This window comes from Aspergillus multicolor, assembly GCF_047715735.1.
Source record: "Aspergillus multicolor strain CBS 133.54 unplaced genomic scaffold BDW74scaffold_21, whole genome shotgun sequence".
NCBI lineage: Eukaryota > Fungi > Ascomycota > Eurotiomycetes > Eurotiales > Aspergillaceae > Aspergillus > Aspergillus multicolor.
Window position 1 is genome coordinate 503,760 of NW_027395972.1, and position 18,340 is coordinate 522,099.

The window sequence follows — 18,340 nt, forward strand, 5'->3', positions numbered from 1 at the left end:
ACACTTCTTGCCCCAAACTCTTGACCTACGATAGCTTGTGTCTCTGCTCTGCTGGGTGCCCTTGCCCCGCGAGGTCGCGGTTCTCGGCCGCCGAAGGCCTAATCAGGGCAAAGCAAAGACAGTCTGGTCTGCACGCCAGCTTTCCGGCCCCACACTTATCATGCATTACGGCAGAAGGCAATACTATGGTATCTTCCGTATGGTGTGTTGACAAGATTGCCCGCAATGTCTGAAAATATGATGCAGCGATGAGTTGGCCGTGCTTTTACACCATCATGCATCAACATTTACATCGTGTCTAGCAGGATGAGATCGCATGGGCCTCTTGACCGAGGCAACAGAACAACATCCTTACAACCTTACGGAGTAGATCGTCATCATGAGATACGTATCTATTGCGTAGTGGTTGTTACTTGTTGCACTGCAGCCCAGAGTAGTAGGGCTGGACAGTCACACATACACGTGAACTCCCCTTGGCCCTACCTACCTCACCTCCATACCATGAACTAAGTGGGGATATAATATGACAAGCAGGCAGCGATCACAACTCGGTCGCACCGCCGAGCCGATTATTGCAGACTCGCAGACCCCCAATGGTTCTAATGGACCGCCTATTATGACACGTATTGAGCACATTTGCAAAGTTAATCTTGTCTGACGCCGGAGTCCGGGCGGAATTTACACCCCAAAGAGGTCTTCTTTTCCTGGTCCGGATCAAGTGATCTCTGGATATACTCCGTACCTACTCAGCCTAGTATCCATGTAGCTCAGAGGCTCTTGCCTGGTTAGGCCTACAGCACAGCCGCAAGCCTAGCTAGCCTTTCGCTTGTTCCTCCCGTTGACCAATAACGGGACGCCTAACACGATATCCATTTTTGGAGCTGGGCTGAGGAGCCTTGGAATCCGGGGTCCGAGGCCTGCGTCAGCCAAGTAGCTGAGACCGGGGAACGTGGGCCTCGGATCGCTCGGCTGTGCTAGTTACCGTATCACGATCATCCAACATGCCGGCGACTTTAGTGCCGCTGGGCGTTCGTGTCGGGGTTTGTATCTCGTGGTACCGGTTCCAGCCGTTCGGTACCCGGGGTACCACGCCCCATCCCCGCCTCCCCTCGTATTCTTCCCCCTCGTAATAGGGCGGCTGTCATAGTGGGGGCGGGGTTGTCGTGGCTATATTAAGAACTGAACTAGAGTTTGATTTGGGAAATAGGGCTGTGCTTCGGTACCGTGATATGGTATGTCCCAACTTCCATGCTTGATAGTTCTGGAGGATACGGAGATGGATGAGGTCGTGATGTCTTACACTACCTACGGTGTCCCAGCTGCCAATCTGGCTCGCTTGAATACGGGCGCATCTGCGCAGCCTCACCTGTAAGCCACGGCCTCGCTCAGTAAGACATGTCCTAGACATACGAGGTGGCCTTGCTCACCAACTCTCTGCACGCAGATGTAGTAGACCTTGTTAGGTAAAAGCCGCATTTGTTCGTCTACAGATCAGTCAGATTGGTAAGAAGAATCAGTACCTGCACCTGTTCTCTACTCGTCTTCCTGCATCTTCGTCTGTGCGGTGAGCTGCAGAACCAACATGAGGAACATGCATCTACGGTATACGATTGAGGCTGAACCCCGTACCCAAGCCACCACCGGAACCAAGGAACAAGTACCGTGGATAACTTTAGCTTGACCCGCTGGAAGGCCCCCTCGCAATCTACTTCCCCAAAACATCGGTGAACCCTGAGAGCCAAGGCAGCCTCGTGGGCCTAGTGGGGTGATGTGCCATGTTTCTGATCCTGCTCCTTCGGCTGTGCAGGATCCGAGGGGCTGCGGCCGCTGAGGATATCGATATCTCGATTTAGATCGTGACGATGACAATGCACTGCCTGCCAATCGGAGAGCAAGGTATCCGGCGTTCTGTATGGTACATCGTGGCGAAGCACGATTTGTGCTAGAGTGGAGAAGTCAGTAGGTGAGACCGCAGAGTAGGATAGAATGCCTGATCTAGGACATGAGAAGGAAAAGGTATAAAGGCCCCCTTTGCTCTGCTTCAGTCCAGGTCTTTCTCATCAGCATCAGTATCAGCATCAGCATCGGTCCAGTCCTCAATCCAAAGAGCCTCTACCCTCAGACAACCCGTCCAAACAATCAAGGCCTCCGTCTTCCATCTATCAAAAATGAAGTTCTTCACCACCGCCGCCGTCCTGGCCCTCCTCTCCCTCGCCACCGCAGCCCCCGTGGACGTCGACCTCTCAGAGCGCCAATCCAACACCCGCACCGTAGCCCTGACCAACGAATTCACCGGCGGCTCCCAGTCCTCCGCAATCCCCACCAACGGCGTGAACCAGGCCATGCCCCCGCGCTACCCAGACCGGTACAACCCGACTTTCCGCGTTGACAGCGTGATGATCACGAGCGGGGTTGTCGCGGGCGCGAAGTGCACGATCAGCGGGAACCGCGTTGATAACGGGGCGTTTGTGGAGTTGGTTACTGTTGACGCTCAGAAGAATTATGCGAGGTTTCCGCAGGGGGTTGCGAAGCCGGAGACGCTGGTTATTAAGTGTGTTTAAGTGAGAGTGTCGAGTGTATTGTTGCGATTTGGAAGGGGGGAATGGGAGGAGGAAGGAGAAGATGATGATGGGACTTTTTTTTTTCTTTCTTGTCTGGCTGTCGTTCCTTCGATATGAGGTTGGCCACCTTGTTCATCCAGATATACTATCTAATCTGTTTTGTTCTTGCTGCTATATATCGTCTATCCCTAATGTCTAGAGAGCAAGTTGTTAACCAGTTGAACTAAGGTAACTCGACATTCTACTTGTCACCAAGTAGCCCTGGCCATCACAGTTCAGATGGTCCTGTGTAGAACACGCAGCAGCGTGATGACATTACGTGTAATCCTTAATCCAATCCGAACTAACGCAATCCAAGAGGTAGTCAGCCCTGCATACCTTAACAGAGACCATGAAGTTATTACCACGGCACATCCAAGTGACACTGCTCTAGTGCATCGACGGAGTGAGTATGCGTATCCATGGCGGCTCTCCCAGCACAGACTTCCAGAATAGGAGTGCGCCGGCTCTGCTTTGCCCTCTTGTCAACAGTACGGTGCTAGTATAGGCTCATCGCCAGATATATTGACCAGTAGGTATGGTAAGCTGGGAGGCAATATGGCCCGGCGACTTTGACGCAACCATGCATCAAGGCCGGCATTTCTGTCTCTAGTTCCTGGTGTTTATGCGAGAGGGGTCATAAGGTCTTCCTCGATTGTCGCGGATGACAGAAGTCCTGGCAATCATGGAAGGTTAGGATTTACGGCCTCTAGAAGGCAAAGCTTGGATTGCGGCCTACTGTTCCCAAGGATTACATACCCGTAAAAGTCTAGCAAGTAAACATTGATACGAATGATCAGAAATTATCTACTATGATTGGGTTTAGAGCAACGGGGCGCGGATCTCTATGTTCAATGTGTAATCATATATATATATATAGAATCTAAATTCTCCAGAGCTGTTTACCTACAGCCCCTTCACAAGCTCATCCACAACCCCAGCGGTATAATTCCACAGCGCGGTCGAGTAATCCGTGCACCACGCATACCCAGTGTAGAATGTGTTCTGCTGGCCCTGGAGCGCATAAAGGCGCTTATAGAACCCATTTGCCACATCCTGCGTGCTCACCATAAGAGTCTCCGGCGCATGCGACGCAAACGCCGCGATCTCGGGCTCCTCGCCGTCCTTCAGCTTGAAAGTGCCGGCTTCACTCATACGCTTCACGTCATCAATCACCAACGCGCGCGCCTCAGACTCAGTCAGATTCGCCTCGCCGACGATCTTGTTCATGAAGTAGCCGGGCACGCCGGAGTACTCGAGGGCCCAGTTGAAGGGGGTGGTGGGCAGGCTGCCGGGTTGGTTTGTGGGGTCTGTGTTGAGGATGTTGAAGTTATCGGGGGCGGCGGTGTTGGTGAGAACAGCGGCGTAGTAGTTCATGTACGTCCATTTGGCGAAGAGGGTGGATTCTTCGGTGGAGAGGTCGAAGCCGGTGAGCTTGTCCATGACAGGTGGGAATGCGATGAGGAGTTTCTTGGCGCGGATGAGTTGCTGGGTTCCTGTTTTGCTGTTTTCAATGGTGACTTCGACGCCGGTCTCGGAGCGCGTCGTCTTGATTGCGGTCGAGTCGTAGAAGATGTTCTGCGATTCGTCGATGTAGTTGGCGGCTTTGTCGAAGAGGACGGTCACGCCGTTCTTGGGGCGGATGTACCCGCCGTTCAGGAGGGCGTCGATGTGCGGGATGCCAAAGTCCTGGATCACGTAGAGAGTCGGCTTGTCGAGCATGTTGCCGACGCTCTCGGCGAATGTGAAGATGAGGTCGACGGCGCCCCAGAGCGCGTACTTGTCCACGAACTCGCGGAATGGACGCAGCAGGATCTCCGGGACTTCATCGGGCAGATTGTAGGGCCCCTCGGAGAGGTAGTCGAATTGCTCGATCGCGCCGCGGTACAGCAGGGCCGCGGCGACGGTGGTGAGGAGCTCGCTGCCAGGGAGGGCGCGCTCGCCGGTGCGGAAGTTGACGTGCTGGGTGAGGATCGCGGCGGGGAGAAGGGATTCATAATCCACGTTCAGCTGCGCAAAGTAATCTTTTGTGATGTCGTTGTTGAAGTAGCCCTCCACGCCGTAGTTGACGTACTGGCCGTCAGGTAGGAAGAGCGTTTCGGCGTGTCCGCCGAGTCTGCTCTTCTGCTCGACGAGGGCGACGGTGTGCCCTTGCTCGCGGAGCTGGACGGCCGCGTACGTGCCTGTCGCGCCACCTCCGAGAACCACCACATCGCGGTCGATGATGTCTTGCGATTTGACGGCTGCGGCGGCGGCCGAGCCGAGCAGAGTCGCGCTGCTCAATGTGAAAGCTCCGAGACGCATGGCGACGGCTGTGTGCAGAAATTGTTATCCCTCAGAATCGGAATTCTGGGATCTATCGCCTTTAAAGGAGAACCATCGGCCGCAAACATCGGTTCAGCTGAACGATGGGTCAAAGCATCGATAATGATCCGTACCCCGAGTCAGTGGTTCACGAGCCATCGCATGTGATTTGTCGAAAACCTTGAGAGCCAGATGAGATCAGCCAAGCATTTACGCTTCCGAGTAGGGATCCTCGAGGGAAACCGATAGTTCGTGGATCGCGCCAGATCCACGTGGAGTCCGCCCTGTCGATCTCGATTTCGCGATCCGACAGTGCCGAAGGATTGTCTCTGCTGTCTGACGCCATTATGGTGGTGCAATTTGGTGGTGCAATTTGGGCAAACAATCTTCTGTCTGACTCAGAAGGGTCGCAGGGCATTGGAGAGATGGCATGTGATAGCACGCTCAGAGTGAGGATAGTTGACGGAGGAGGAAGCTGGTGCTCTCTGCATGTGGCATGGGCCAGGATCACTTGGCTTGCTTGACAAGCTGATGACTAAGCACTGGGTCTGTAGTTACGCAACCTGAACCTCAAACTCAGCCAGCTTTATGCTCAGGATGGAGCAATCTGAGGAAAAGAGATTATTTATGCGAAGCATGCTCCGGTAAAGGCACCTCTCAGGTCAGTATCTCCGGCCCTTAACACTATGTGGTGGTTGAGCCATGGACGAACCGAGGTATTATACTTGCAACTGCATTGCCTTACCGCAGAGCGAAAAAGTCCTGTTAATGAATTTATCGCTTTCCTTGATATTCCTCTACGGCTCAAGGGTAAAGGTATCTACATTGGCTGGATAGCCATTATTGTAGTGTGGTGGTTATGGCATGCCAAAACCACTAATCTTTAGTAAACTTCTACAGATCTTCCTACGACTACGGACAGCACAAGGATGATGTTGATAAATGATCCAATGTGATCTAGCTAACCAAGTACATGAGAATAGCCAACAATCCAGATATCACAACACGAACAGGGACATCGAGGCCATACAAAATGGTTATCTAGCTAGAACATTTTAGAGACACATGTCCCGAGAACAATGTGTCAGGACAAGAACAAAAGGAAAGAAAAAGGAAAACAGACATTTTAGTTTTTGAAAAAAAAAAAAGGAGAAACAAAAGAGTTTCCAAGGGTCGCAAGAGTCATTCTCAGGCAACCTCAACAGGAAGACCAACTTCGCCATCATACTCGCCAGCATCCTCGTACTCATCCAAGTCATCAGAGTCGGAGTCAGAGTCAAAGCCACGGTGCTTGCACACATTATGCTCCAAGCACCGTTTATTCCATTCGTGGTCCGAGTAATACAATTCCTCGGGGATCTAAGGGGGGTCGTCATCTTCATCTTCATCTTCATCTTCATCAGAAGAATAATCATCAGAAGAATCAGCACGACCCACCTTATCGGACCCCTTGCACTTGCAGGTCATGTACCGATCCCAAACCGGCCCAAAAACCGCCAAAACAAGCGCGAGGGTAAAAGTCCACTGCGCCAAATCGCATTGTTCCTGCATAACGAAGCACTCCCACGCGAACACAATTACCGAGGTGAAAAGCGAGCGGGTCACCATGAACTCCGCCCACGCCATGAATGCGTTGTAGATGGTCCAAAACAAAGGGAATTGGGGCTCCCCGGATTCAGACACGGTTTGCGCGAGAACGGAGCAGATGGTTCCGAAGAAGTGGGATTGGGGCTTTGTGGATTGAGCACCGCTGTTTGCGAGGACGGGGATTGCGCGGCCGGTGCGTGGAGTTGGGGGTATAGGCATGCGTTTCACGGGGAGATCGGGGACACGGCGGAAATGGAGTGCCGTACCGTGGGTCTGGTTTTGGTAGCCGTGTGTTTGGTTCTGGTACCCATTTGTCTGATTCTGATATCCTTGTGTCTGGTTGTGGTAAATTCCAAGACCGGGTGCTTCGTCATTGATAACCATGCGTGGGTCGCGACAGGTCAATGTGCCGTTGAAAGGAACCTTCTTGCGTGGGTAAAGGCACAGTTCGTGATCAATTGGGCGTTCAGTCGAATTTGTGACCTTGACAGCCAGGGTCTCCGGTGCATTGCCGTGCTCAACCCACTCAACCAAGGCGCCAAGGGCATTAGCAGGGGTTGCGCCGACGCCGCCACCGCAGTGACCGACACCAGATGCTGTGAAGAGGCGGTAGAAAGAGTTGATGTCAATAGTCTCATCGTCATCCTCAAGGGTTGCTTCGACGCTGCGGTGGAAGTCGAGGACATGCATGGGGTGGATGAATTGGTCTGCGAGTCCGACCCAAGAGAGAAGCTTGCCACCGGCGGCGTGGAAGGGCGCGAGATCGAGGAAGCCGTCGCCGAGGTAGGGAGATGAGATGTTCAGAGAGGCTTTGAAGGCTTCCAGGTACTGGGCGTAGGAGAGGGTTGGAAGGTCGGTGCTTCCAATTAGCGTTGTGCTAGTGTTGGTAAATGGCGCTGTGGTTGTGTTTGTGAACGGGGCTATGGTTCCGTTGGTGTACAGGCCTTTGCGTGGGTTCCTAAACAGGACTCTAAGCGCGTTGCGAGGTTGGATCTTCGGCGCCATTTGGGGAGCGATAATGTTCTTGAGCCATCCAAATGCCGGAGCAAAGGGCTGAGGAATCCACTTGTGAGTTCGCTTGTCGAAGACTGTATCCGCAGTGCCGGAGAACGATGCACCGGGAGCGAGGCCAAACCAGTATTGTACTTCATCGAAGGATGGGCCGCGAAGGATTTTCTTGACGATGTTTGCGTGGCGAGGAGTAATCGTGATAGTAGTATTTCCAGCTTCGGGACAGGCAACCTTCTTTCCGACAAGCGAGGACGGGCTGAACGAAGAAGAGCACGACATGAGGAGGTCATAGTCGGAGATGAGTCCATCGGCGAGACCATCACGAGGATCGCAGTGTTTAACAATCGCCTTTTCGAATTCGCGGAAGACACACGACGGGACAAATTCGCCTTCATTCTGCATCACGACCACAGGCCAAAAGGTTGACATTCCGACGTGGTCAAAGCTACGTGCGGGAGAAGCAGCGAGAATGCCATCAAAGTCGGTAGAAAATTTGGCAGCCGCGGCGTAACCCTGGCGACCACCCTGAGAACAACCAGTCCAGTAAGAGTAGTCCGCGTCGGTGCCGTAGTACTGATTGATAATGTCCTTAGATGCGACAGCCATATCGTGGACGGAACGGTAACCGAGGTTCTCGAAGAGCGCTTCATTGACGGTGCCCTCCTCCTTGAGACCCCAGAGTCCGGTGTTGGCGCTGATGGTGTTGTTGAGCGTCAGTCCGGCGTCGGTGAAGGAGGTCGCGAAGCCAGCGGTGAGAGGGCTGATCATGTTGAAGTCATAATCAGCACCGAGTCCGCCGCCGCCAGTAGCAGCGTAGCACTTGTTCCAATTTTCTTTCGGAGGAAGCCAGACAGAGACGAGGACGGTGTCGTCGTCGCCGGGGTGGATCAAGGCCATCGAGACATTGCAGAAGGTTAGAGGGGGGGGGAGCCAGGGGCGGTGCCAGGAACAATGTTTCCAGCTAGGTCGGTGTTTTCTGGATAGACAACGTCATGGACGGGACTTGAGGTGAGCCAGAGGACATCGGCGGAGAGAAGCGAGGGAGATTGGAAGCCAGAACAACCAAGGCTGCTGGCAAAATTTGCGTTTGCAAGAGCGAGAGCCATGGTGGCGGCAGGGTTGAGGGGGAAAGAGGAAGAGAGATGATGATGGGGAGAAGAGAAAGTTGGCATTGGAGCAGAGGCGAGGCGCATTTTATCTTCGCACTTGAGGAGTGCTGGAGCTCTTTGGAGAATCCATTTACTCATTCGCTTCCACCATCATATTCACTCCAAGCTCCTAGCTTAGGAGAGTCCCAGGCACGTGAACATACTTTCATGTCCAGTGGTATTTTCAGTGAATGGGAAATTCTTTGAGACCTAGCAGCATGTCCTTGAAAATGACTTGGACAGTTCTCGTTGACATAGCGGGGTTACCACACACCTGATGCATTCCATTACACGCTGCTAGGCAAGGATACTGCTAGTTCAGCACATCAAGGCAATAGATAGGGGGTGATAAGACATTTGTTGATACACCATTTCCCATGCTCACTTCAAATCAGCTGAAATGGTCAACTCACTTGCCATCCTATCAACAATGCTCCGAGTGAAGTTCCACAGCTGAGGTGAGTAATCCGTACAGAAAGCATACCCAGTGTAATAAGTGTTACGCCGTCCTTGCAAAGCATTCAGCTTCTGGTAGAAGCCGCTCCGGACATCGTGCACTGAAACTATCAGAGCGGTCGGCCAGTGTGACTCGAATGCGACGATGTCTAAATCCTCGCTGATTGGAAACGTCAGTTCAGCACCTATGCGTCTGAGATCGTTCAGAACTAGCTCCCTGGAATCCTCATCGGTAAAGCTCTCGGTTCCTATTATTCTGGTTCTGTAGTAACCTGGAACCTCGCCGTAGTCCAGAATCGACTCGAAGGGCACCGCTGGCAAGCCACCCAGCCGCTCTGGATCGGTGTTGACGACATTGAGCCCATCGGGAATGCCGCTGTTGTTGACGACTACACCACAGTAATTGGTGAATTTCCACTTGCAGAACAGGGATGCCTCGCCCTCATCTAGATCAAATTCTCGCAGCTTCGGCATGATGGGAGGGAAAGCGACTAGCAGCTTCCGGGCACGAATGTGGTTATAGCCACCGTCTCGACTTTCGAGAACTATTTCCACACCGGTCGAGTCCCGAGTCATACGTGCTGCGGTGCTGTTATAGAAAATGTTGTCCTCGCCGATATATCGGGCAGCTGCCTTGAAGATCGCGGCCGAGCCTTTCTTAGGCCTGATATATGGCCCCTGAAGCAGTCCATGAATGTGCGAAATTCCGAACATCTGCAACACAAACAACAGCGGTGTCTCCAAGATGTCGCCCAGCGGCTCAGAGAATGTCCAAATGACAGTAAGCGCATCTTGCAGGTCATTGGCTTCAACGAATTCGCGGAAGGATCGAAGCAGTGCTTCCGGCACCGGGTCGGGGAGGTAGAAACCGCCAGTGCTCAGATAGTCAAATTGTTCAATGGCCGCACGGTACCGGAGAACCGCTGCAACCGGGTCTACGGGGTCGCCGCTGGCAGGAACCCTCTCGCCAGTCCTGAAGTTAACCAGCTCGGTACGATTTGCGGACGGCCAGTAGCTCTCGTATTCGACGTGGAGCTGGTCCAAGAACTCTCTCACAACCGATTCATTGAAGTACGCGCGGATGCCGTAGTCGATCAGGTTTCCGTTGGGCAAGTATAGTGTATCTGCATGGCCTCCAAGGCGATTCTTTTCTTCCACGATAGCGACCGAGTAGCCGCGGTCAACCAGTTGCACTGCGGCGTATGAGCCGGTGGCCCCTCCTCCTAGGATGGCGACATCGCGGGTGATAACATGCTTCGTTCTGGATGCAAGGACCGGGGTCGAGATGAGCGCGAGGAGTGCAAGGACCTTTGAGAGTTGCATGTTGAGGTTGATGAAGTTCTTTTGGAGGGGGCAACAATCTGTTCATCAATTGTCAATATATGGGAGATTGGGTTGCGTTACACAAATGATCCATAACGCAATTCTGCGCGGGTTGACGGTGTCGAGGAGGGTTGTTAGGTCGGACGGCCATCCAGGGAAGGTACTCAGCACCGATGAGAGGAGGAAGGAGCGACGCACGCGCTTATCTCTAGGCCATTCAGTAAGAACAGAGCACTTGCAAAGAATTAATAAACTCAAATGGATATCTTTAATACAAGCAAAAACCCCAATCACGTATACCGACTAATAACCCCAATAAGCACGCCGATAATCGTCCCAATGATGAACCCGCCCAGCGCATATCCGAGATAGTATTTGATGACCCTCGACTTCGACCCGTACCTCCATTCCCGCTTTGTATCGCCCCATGTCCGTACCGGGCCCTTTTGAACGGGGAGGTGCTGACGCTGCGCTTCGTGGTCGTAGTTGTAGTTGTAGTGGAGACCGTAGGCTGGAGGTGGAGCGGGGTATGCTTTCGGTGGAGGAGGGAGTTTTGTATCTTGGGTCATTTTTGTGGTGTTTCTGGCTGGAGCCTGGCTGAAACCTGGCTAGACCAACGTTTAGTTAGCGACGAGGATGATGGGGAGAACGAGGAGGGGTGCCTACTGCTTCGCCGAGGGGACGGCGAAATGCGTATGGTATAGAACGGACTCGTTTGTTGTAGCGACACGAGGTTTAGACGAAGCCGCGTGAGAGAGTTTATAATAAAGTCGCAAGGGCGCGGGGAGACGAAACCAAATAAATAAAGCTCCGCGTTGAGAAGGCTGCAGCAGGTGCCCGAGACAGCTTGGCGGAGGATGAGGCTGTGTCCCAATGACGTCGCACAGCAAACGAGATGTCTTGCAGGGCGGTTGGCTTCGAAATAGTCGTCTTGGCTGGCCTGCTAAGGACGAGATGTGTCAAACACAGCCTCGCCGCTGTGTAGATCATTGCTTGGGACAGTGTCATTTGCTGAAGCTTGAGGTTAGTCTGGGGGCCGAAACATGACAGGCTGCCATACAGATCTACTGGTATAATCCACAGGCTAAACATCGAAACATCCCGACGGCTTTTAATGTGTTGTACAATGTAACAAGAGCTCCCAGCAAGATGACGGTATCAAAGCAAGCCAGTCACCGTATTATATCCTCAGAGCTCCATCGCACCCACGCACCTTGATATAAATCGAAGTCATCATTCCTTCTATAGCGTCTTCTTCGAACTCCCACCAACTCCTGCAGTTCTTCTCCCCTTAACTTCAACAAAAGCACCCCTGATAGCCTTGACACTGTCCAAAATAAGCCCTGTCGAGCCTCATTAGCCTTGTCAACCCCAAATCACTCTCCAAGGAGAAAGAGAAACTCACCCCCCGGAATCCCAATCCAAAACGCATTAAGCAGCATAAAATACCCCCAGAAGTAATAAGCCTCCGGCCTCGAAAACTCATTCCCATTGACGACGTACTCAAACGCACACGTCCCGTAGTACAGCACATCGCCATACAACTGGCCAAGCGAGATGATAATCTGGAGCGGATGGCGGAGCGGATGCTGCGTGATGATGAACCACACAAGCACAAACGACAGCGGACCCCAGAACAGCGCGGTGATGGATTCCATGGGCATGACGAATGAGTTGGGGATTAGGTACCGCGAGTCGGAGAGGGAGTACTCTTTCCATAGTTGCGCGAGCGGGTGAAGACTGGATGCGACGGTAAGGAAGTTCAACGCGTAGTACCCTTCTAGGATGGAGTGGATGGATCCGCCTGTATACCGATGTCTTTAGGTTAGTACAGAGAGTTGGGTAAAGGGAAGGAGAATGTACACAGCGCAAACCAAAGCGTCTTCGCGAGCTCGGAGTCCGAAATTCGCGGGTTAACGCTCTTCGCAAGGAACGCCGTCGCGCTAAAAACAACCGTACAGGCCGTCGCAAAGATAGCAAGCAGCGAGGGCGTGCTGAGTTCATTGGGGACGTAGTCTGGGATCTCGACGCCCGGCGGGTAATACGAGTGGAGAGTGGACATGTTGCTTTGGCGCGGGACACCGATAACAACGCGACCCGACGAAACGTTATAAATTTTAAATCAAGATCCTCTCGTCCCTGACTAGGTATTTAAGCGTACCTTCTGATCGCTGTAGCCTGGCGATCAGGACCCTTGTCCTTGGTGATACGATCCGGATGCTGGTCTTGCTGGCGCAGATGTCGGGGACACCGCGGAGCCCGCGGAATCATGCTTGGCTATCTGTATAGGTATTGCTTTTTTGACGGTCTTATTCCTCTGTAGGATGTTTGAGACATTTTCTACTGTTATTGACCATAAACAACGATTTGCTTCTATAGGGGTTATGAATAGTTGTCGATGGCAAACAGGTCGAATGTTTCCTGCTCCAGAAAATACAATCCACACTTTCGAGTGGAGGATCGGCTACCATACCGAAGAGAGCTACAAGATCGTTTGCATAAGCTCAGAGTATTTCGGAGTAAAATAAATCATCACTATCATTGCAGTGAGCGCTAAGATGTTGTTCACTCTTCCGGTACCCGACTATCCTCTTCGAGTTGCCTAATTCCTGGTTCGTAACTTGGTAACCATATAAACGCATTTATGCACTAGCGCGGCCAGAGGTCCATGATAGTTCAGTCTGAGCACCATGCCGGTTGGAAGGGACAGGTTCCAGAAGTAGTCCAAGGGGCGAACAGAACCTTGGAAGCAATCAGCTCATTGGGAGGCCTGAGATCAATTCGCCGCGCGCCTTCGCTCCTTCGCGTCCATCCATCGGCGCCACTATGAATAAACCGAGTCAGCAAGGCATACGTTTGTGGATTGATGCCGGAATCCCGAATTGGAAGGAGTAAGCTTACCCTGGGATTAAAGAAATAAACCGGCACGCCAAACAGAAACACCCCTCCTACGATCGCCGCCAGAATTCCCATCGCAACAGGGTAATCGTACTTCTCGGTCATGGGATTGATGCCGTAACTCAACGCGAAAGCAACAATGTTCTTCACACCGACAACAGCCACAATCGCGGGGCCTGGGTTCTTCTCCCAGGCTTCGGCGGCGAAAGACGTCGACAGGATGAGCACGGAGACGAAGGTGATTTGGAAGAGCGTCCAGCCCATGTATGGGCCGCCCCAGGTCGCGCTTCCGTCGGCTGTAAAGCCGTATAGAAGAAGTGCAACAACGCCGAGAATACCGGGGAGAATAAGGAGCGGGAGACGGTGCTCGGGTGTGTGGATGCCTGCGTTGCGCTTCGCCATCCAGACGATGAATTTGTCACCGAAGAAGCCGGCATACAGCATACCGCCGAAGCCGCCGAAGACGCCGCCGAGGTTGATTAACCCGATGGATTTGGCGGGCCAGTGGTAGTTGTACTGCAGAACTGTGTTGTAGGACAGCGACATGCCGATCGAGGCGCCAAGGACCACGGACGCGACGAGTGTTGCGTAAAGAATACCGGGTGACATGAACGCTTCGAAGATTTGGAGCGTCGTGCGGGGAATGAGGGTCAGTGAGCTTTCGGTAGGCGATGACCACGGGACGAGCATCTGTAGGTAGGTCTTCTTCGGGCGGAGCTCTTCGGAGACGTCAGGGTGGTCATGTGTCTCGAGGTATTCTCGCGTCTCGTCCACAGTCAGCATCCTCGTTACTCCGAACTGATCTGTAATCACCAGTCGGCCATGGACAAATTGCGAGCTGCGCTGGTAGCTAGTCTCGAAGCCGAGGAAGAAGGCAAGCAGTAGGCCGACCGCGATGGTGATGGCGAAAACCCAGTAGTACCATCTCCATCCGAGCGCAGCGACTTCGTACGATGAAGCCAGATTGAGACATGCTGTTATCGCGCTTTGCGCTGCCCAGTACATGCCGTATACGACTCCATGTTGGTGCACGAACGTCACCTCGGCAAGCATCAATGGAAGGACCTAATTGATTAGATGTTAGTGGCAGGGACGAAGAATGGTAATGGCAACTAACCGATTCTGTCACACCTGCTGCGAGACCCTGCAAGATACGGAGACCAAGATGTTGTTCCCAGGTGTTGCATGCAGCACAGCCGATAGTCGCCGCAAGAAGGACCGTCGTAGATGTGAGGGTAGTAAATCGACGTCCATACAACATAGCGAGCGGCAAAACAAGAAAGTTTCCTGGCCGATGTCAGGATTGAAGACGAGAACGAAAGAAAAGGAATCACTCACCAACGCCCACAAAAAGTGAGGGAAAGGTCGTCAACCATACCACTTCGTTGGCACTATGCCCAGCGGGTGTGTATAGCTGGAAGAGGACGTCGAGGATAGCACCCAGACCCCCGACGAGCGACAAGGACATGGCCGCTGCGATGCGATTAGTAGCTGTTTGTAAAAGTAACTTTCGGACACTTACAAAACCAGCAACAGCTTATGATGATGCCAGTCTTCTCCCATCTCGTGTAGTTCAATGGGTCATTGGGATCCTTGCTGGGCACCGGCAGCCGCTGAACCTGCCCATCGCTGTCGACAAGGAGATGTCCATGCTCGACGTCGGGATTTCCCGCTTCCACGTTTTCGGCTAGCTCAATGACAGCTTTCTCCTCCATTGCTCATGACAAGGGGCCCAAAAGATGCCGAGAGCAGGATCAAAACTCTGGAGTTGGGAATGTTTATCTACCCCATCGCTGTCATGCGTCGCAGAAGCGGAGACGTCTGGAAATGCGGAGACCCCATGGGCAAAAGCTGCGACCACCGGATGTGGACAGGGATGTGGACAAGCCGAAGCGTGGGCGGCCCCCCACAAACACCTTGCCCACAATAGCGGCTGGCTTGCTCCAATTGTCTCGCGTCAAAATGTAAGCTACGGCAAGCTCCCTAAATCACGTATCAGATTTCGCAGGTTTTCGACCAGTGGAGGCAAGTTATCCAAGGCCCCTGGAAGGTTGCTTTCGAAAACTTGTCTACCCACATCCATCACCATGCGGGGACTGGTGAGTTGACAGAAAACGGCGGTTCCCCCAGAGCCGGCAGAGTGGAGGGTTAGGCCGGGTTGACCTAGGTCCCGGCTAATGAACGGCTTAATAGAGTCCGTCTCGGAGCTATCCAAGCTGACTAGCGTATTGGAATTCCCATTGGCCAAAGTAGTCGCCTTATCTTGCTGTTTTTCACCGCAGCGGAGTAGCCCAAATATCCAGAGCACCAATATAGCGTGGTATATTGCTAAGCTGTCGAAGCCGCGAAGTTGAAATGGCAGTACCTGGCGAGCTGCTCGAAGGACCTGTCCAGCATGCCAGACTGAGGTGCGCGCCTCCTTAGTCAAGGCCCATTCTCGAAGCTTTGGATATTCTCGTCGCGCTTCGGCCTCTCCGAACTGTCCTGCAAAACGTTGGACCGAGTCGAAATTGACGTGTAGATGCATCAAGGCGAATTCGCTAAAAAGCGTTGCGTTTGGCGGGGCATTTGCGATTTCCTGCATCGTGGTGTTAATAGACAGTGACCTGCCATTACCTAAATCAGCAGAAGTTACCATAGTTGAAGTGTATCTTACAGCTCATCTTGTCGGCTCTGAAGCCACAGTCGGGTTACAGCACGAGCATCAGTGCCGCTGTCCATGAGCGATGCCTGTTGGCGAAACATCCATACTTGGCTCATTAGGCCATGTAGAAGCGCGGAATTAACCACCCCCGCATCGACATTTGTAGGCAGATCTGTCAGAACAGCCGGATCGGCTAATATGTCTTTTAGCGATAAGTCTGAGGATGAGGCGTGAAAGTATTTCGTCCTCATGAGCTCTTTCCAGGCCGTCGCGGTGGGCGCCAGCCACAGGTCTCGAGCACTGGGGAAAGGCAGAGTAAATTCGGCATAACTAGTCAGGGCAGGTCTGTTCATTGCGGCTGCCGCTTCCACATCATGTTCAAATAGGTGGTAGGCCAGGCTATAGTCAGGTTAGCAGTGTCATTGTGGACTAGAACCAAGGCCGTACCGTTTTAGAGACTCCTGCCGTACCCAGTGTAACCAAGCATCTTCCAATTCTTTCCCGTGAAGAAAGTCAACGGGCTGGATCTGAGAATAGAACGAACGATCGAAAGATCCAGTTCTTCGCAATGCCTGAGAGATTGTCAGATATCGTCAGAAAGACCAGCGTCGTGCTTACCGTGCACAAAGGCTGAAGGTGGCTTTCCGCTATCTGCATCTTGCGTTTATAGCCACAGAAAACCCCAATGTCCAACCACATCATAGAAGCCTGGAAATACTGAAGATCTCGTAAGACGCTGTTATCCGATTCAACCTATGGTGATTAGGACACTTTTCGAAAGCCTGCAAGCTGCACTTACAAGATGTGCTAGGCTGACTCGAACAATCTCTAGAAGAAGCACTCCCGCTTTACCCACAGAGGGAATAGCAGAACATACACACCCAGCAGCAACCAAGGCTGTCAGGAGCTCCGGGCGTGATTCTTGACGGTATAAGGTATATGGGTGGATCCAGGCATCGGTTTCGGTTCTTTTCGAGATGCCAATCTTGATGAGCGCATCGAGCGACTCGGCAGTTGGAAAAGAGGGAACAGAAAGGCGTGAACCGCCGGTAGCCAGAACAAGCTGGAAAATATTGTCGCGCATCTGCTGAGTGAGCTTTCCGCGAATATTCAAGGCTTCAAGGCGGGATCTATGGAGCGAAGAGATAGAAGCTGTCATGTCTCCGTCTTGCAAGGGAATATGGCCATATTCACTAAATCCGTTCTGATTTTTCTCGGGTACCCAAAGCCTGGGAACTGTCAGTCGAGGGTTCCCGCATGAGTTTATCGACGTACCATAGCGACTTTCTAAAAGCAGCAACCCGCTGCTTGGTGCTTTGCTCCTCGGCAGAAATCTCTTGGTACGATGTTGTCGTGGCAGGTGATGGGTTGTATTCTAGTACTTTGTCTAGGTCCATGAGGATGTCGGTTCCAAACAAGCCAACGTCCGGATTCGTCAGTCCTGGGTCTCCCATAAAATCAAAGACACCCCTCGGCTGCTGGATATCGGAGATACCAGCCGGATAGATATCAGACGGCATCATGACGTGCTCGAAAAATGCCGGAAATTCGCTTAGATTATCAATCATGTTTTGTTGGGAAGGCAAGTGCACCGGACAAGGTACAATGGACGAAGCAGGAGGTGTTGGTGAGTACATGGAATTGACTCCGCCCTCCACGCCTAATGGGATCCGATGGTTTTGACTGCGGTCAACGGATAAGGTCGACGGCGTTGTACCAGTGTCTCCATCGACCTCGCTTCCAAACTGACCTTGCGGAGTTCCGGTCTCAGGGGTAATTGTATTAACGGTCCTACGGCGACGCTGGCTCGACTTTCGCGGCGTGCAAGGTATACCCTTTCGTTGGCATCTCTGTCTATTAGTTAGTTAGATGAACTCTTAGGGAGTAACCAACACAAACATTGCACGGATTGTCATTGTCACAGCTGGCTTTCGCAGAAGCGCATTGCTCGCAAGCCTCAACGGCCCTCCCTCTGTGTTTGCTATTCGGCGTGCCGCCAGTGTGGATTAACTGATGTCGTTGCAGTACATCCCTGGGTGGCGGTTAGTCTAGTGCGGCTCAAGCAGGGGATGGCATCATGCCTACGATTGAAGCCGCGATGGCAAGTAGGACATTGAAAGGTTCGCTCGTTGCGATCTTATGGTACATTAGCTACTATGACCGAAGCAAGTATACTGGTACGCACGTGAGTCCAGATGGCGAGCTAGGTGGTCGGGCCTCTCATAGGCCCTGTCGCATTCCGGGCACCGGTGAAGACTAGTGGCGTCTCTGATGCGGGGAGACTTGTTTGGAAAAGACATGGAGGCATTATTGATTCTTATATGATGTTCTGAATTGACAAGATCATACGATGAGAGGACGATAAATAT

The 18,340-nt window shown here is 52.6% G+C and overlaps 8 protein-coding genes across 8 annotated transcripts; 1 reads left to right on the forward strand and 7 right to left on the reverse strand.

Annotated features, from left to right (window-relative positions):
* The first annotated feature begins 1,812 nt into the window (after positions 1-1,812).
* BDW74DRAFT_157369 (uncharacterized protein) lies at positions 1,813-2,805 on the forward strand. Its single transcript, XM_073725132.1, has one exon. It carries the CDS (start codon positions 2,169-2,171, stop codon positions 2,559-2,561), a length of 393 nt encoding a protein of 130 aa, XP_073581800.1. The 5' UTR covers positions 1,813-2,168; the 3' UTR covers positions 2,562-2,805.
* A 631-nt stretch (positions 2,806-3,436) lies between these two features.
* Positions 3,437-4,931, reverse strand: BDW74DRAFT_186658 (uncharacterized protein). Its single transcript, XM_073731305.1, has one exon. It carries the CDS (start codon positions 4,902-4,904, stop codon positions 3,507-3,509), a length of 1,398 nt encoding a protein of 465 aa, XP_073581801.1. The 5' UTR covers positions 4,905-4,931; the 3' UTR covers positions 3,437-3,506.
* Positions 4,932-6,092: 1,161 nt separating this feature from the next.
* BDW74DRAFT_169287 (Tannase/feruloyl esterase) lies at positions 6,093-8,399 on the reverse strand (the record flags this gene model as incomplete). Its single annotated transcript, XM_073726968.1, has 3 exons — positions 6,093-6,194; positions 6,873-7,350; positions 7,456-8,399. 3 exons carry the CDS (start codon positions 8,397-8,399, stop codon positions 6,093-6,095), a joined length of 1,524 nt encoding a protein of 507 aa, XP_073581802.1.
* Positions 8,400-9,031: 632 nt separating this feature from the next.
* Positions 9,032-10,429, reverse strand: BDW74DRAFT_169288 (uncharacterized protein; the record flags this gene model as incomplete). Its single annotated transcript, XM_073726969.1, has 2 exons — positions 9,032-9,651; positions 9,685-10,429. 2 exons carry the CDS (start codon positions 10,427-10,429, stop codon positions 9,032-9,034), a joined length of 1,365 nt encoding a protein of 454 aa, XP_073581803.1.
* A 107-nt stretch (positions 10,430-10,536) lies between these two features.
* Positions 10,537-11,208, reverse strand: BDW74DRAFT_157375 (uncharacterized protein). The gene is made up of 2 exons (XM_073725133.1): positions 11,096-11,208; positions 10,537-11,037 (listed from the first exon to the last, which is right to left on the reverse strand). Exon 2 carries the CDS (start codon positions 10,996-10,998, stop codon positions 10,720-10,722), a length of 279 nt encoding a protein of 92 aa, XP_073581804.1. The 5' UTR covers positions 10,999-11,037; positions 11,096-11,208; the 3' UTR covers positions 10,537-10,719.
* Positions 11,209-11,671: 463 nt separating this feature from the next.
* Positions 11,672-12,491, reverse strand: BDW74DRAFT_180368 (EXPERA domain-containing protein; the record flags this gene model as incomplete). The annotated part of the gene is made up of 3 exons (XM_073729723.1): positions 11,672-11,772; positions 11,835-12,233; positions 12,293-12,491. 3 exons carry the CDS (start codon positions 12,489-12,491, stop codon positions 11,672-11,674), a joined length of 699 nt encoding a protein of 232 aa, XP_073581805.1.
* A 590-nt stretch (positions 12,492-13,081) lies between these two features.
* Positions 13,082-15,169, reverse strand: BDW74DRAFT_56395 (uncharacterized protein). The gene is made up of 5 exons (XM_073733181.1): positions 14,850-15,169; positions 14,666-14,800; positions 14,445-14,614; positions 13,331-14,392; positions 13,082-13,253 (listed from the first exon to the last, which is right to left on the reverse strand). The coding sequence occupies exons 1-5, from the start codon at positions 15,040-15,042 to the stop codon at positions 13,206-13,208; spliced, it is 1,608 nt and encodes a 535-aa protein (XP_073581806.1). The 5' UTR covers positions 15,043-15,169; the 3' UTR covers positions 13,082-13,205.
* Positions 15,170-18,308, reverse strand: BDW74DRAFT_56394 (uncharacterized protein). The gene is made up of 9 exons (XM_073733180.1): positions 18,157-18,308; positions 18,053-18,107; positions 17,871-18,003; positions 17,247-17,821; positions 16,771-17,200; positions 16,590-16,724; positions 16,419-16,543; positions 15,984-16,370; positions 15,170-15,933 (listed from the first exon to the last, which is right to left on the reverse strand). The coding sequence occupies exons 1-9, from the start codon at positions 18,269-18,271 to the stop codon at positions 15,297-15,299; spliced, it is 2,592 nt and encodes an 863-aa protein (XP_073581807.1). The 5' UTR covers positions 18,272-18,308; the 3' UTR covers positions 15,170-15,296.
* Between the last annotated feature and the right edge of the window lie 32 nt (positions 18,309-18,340).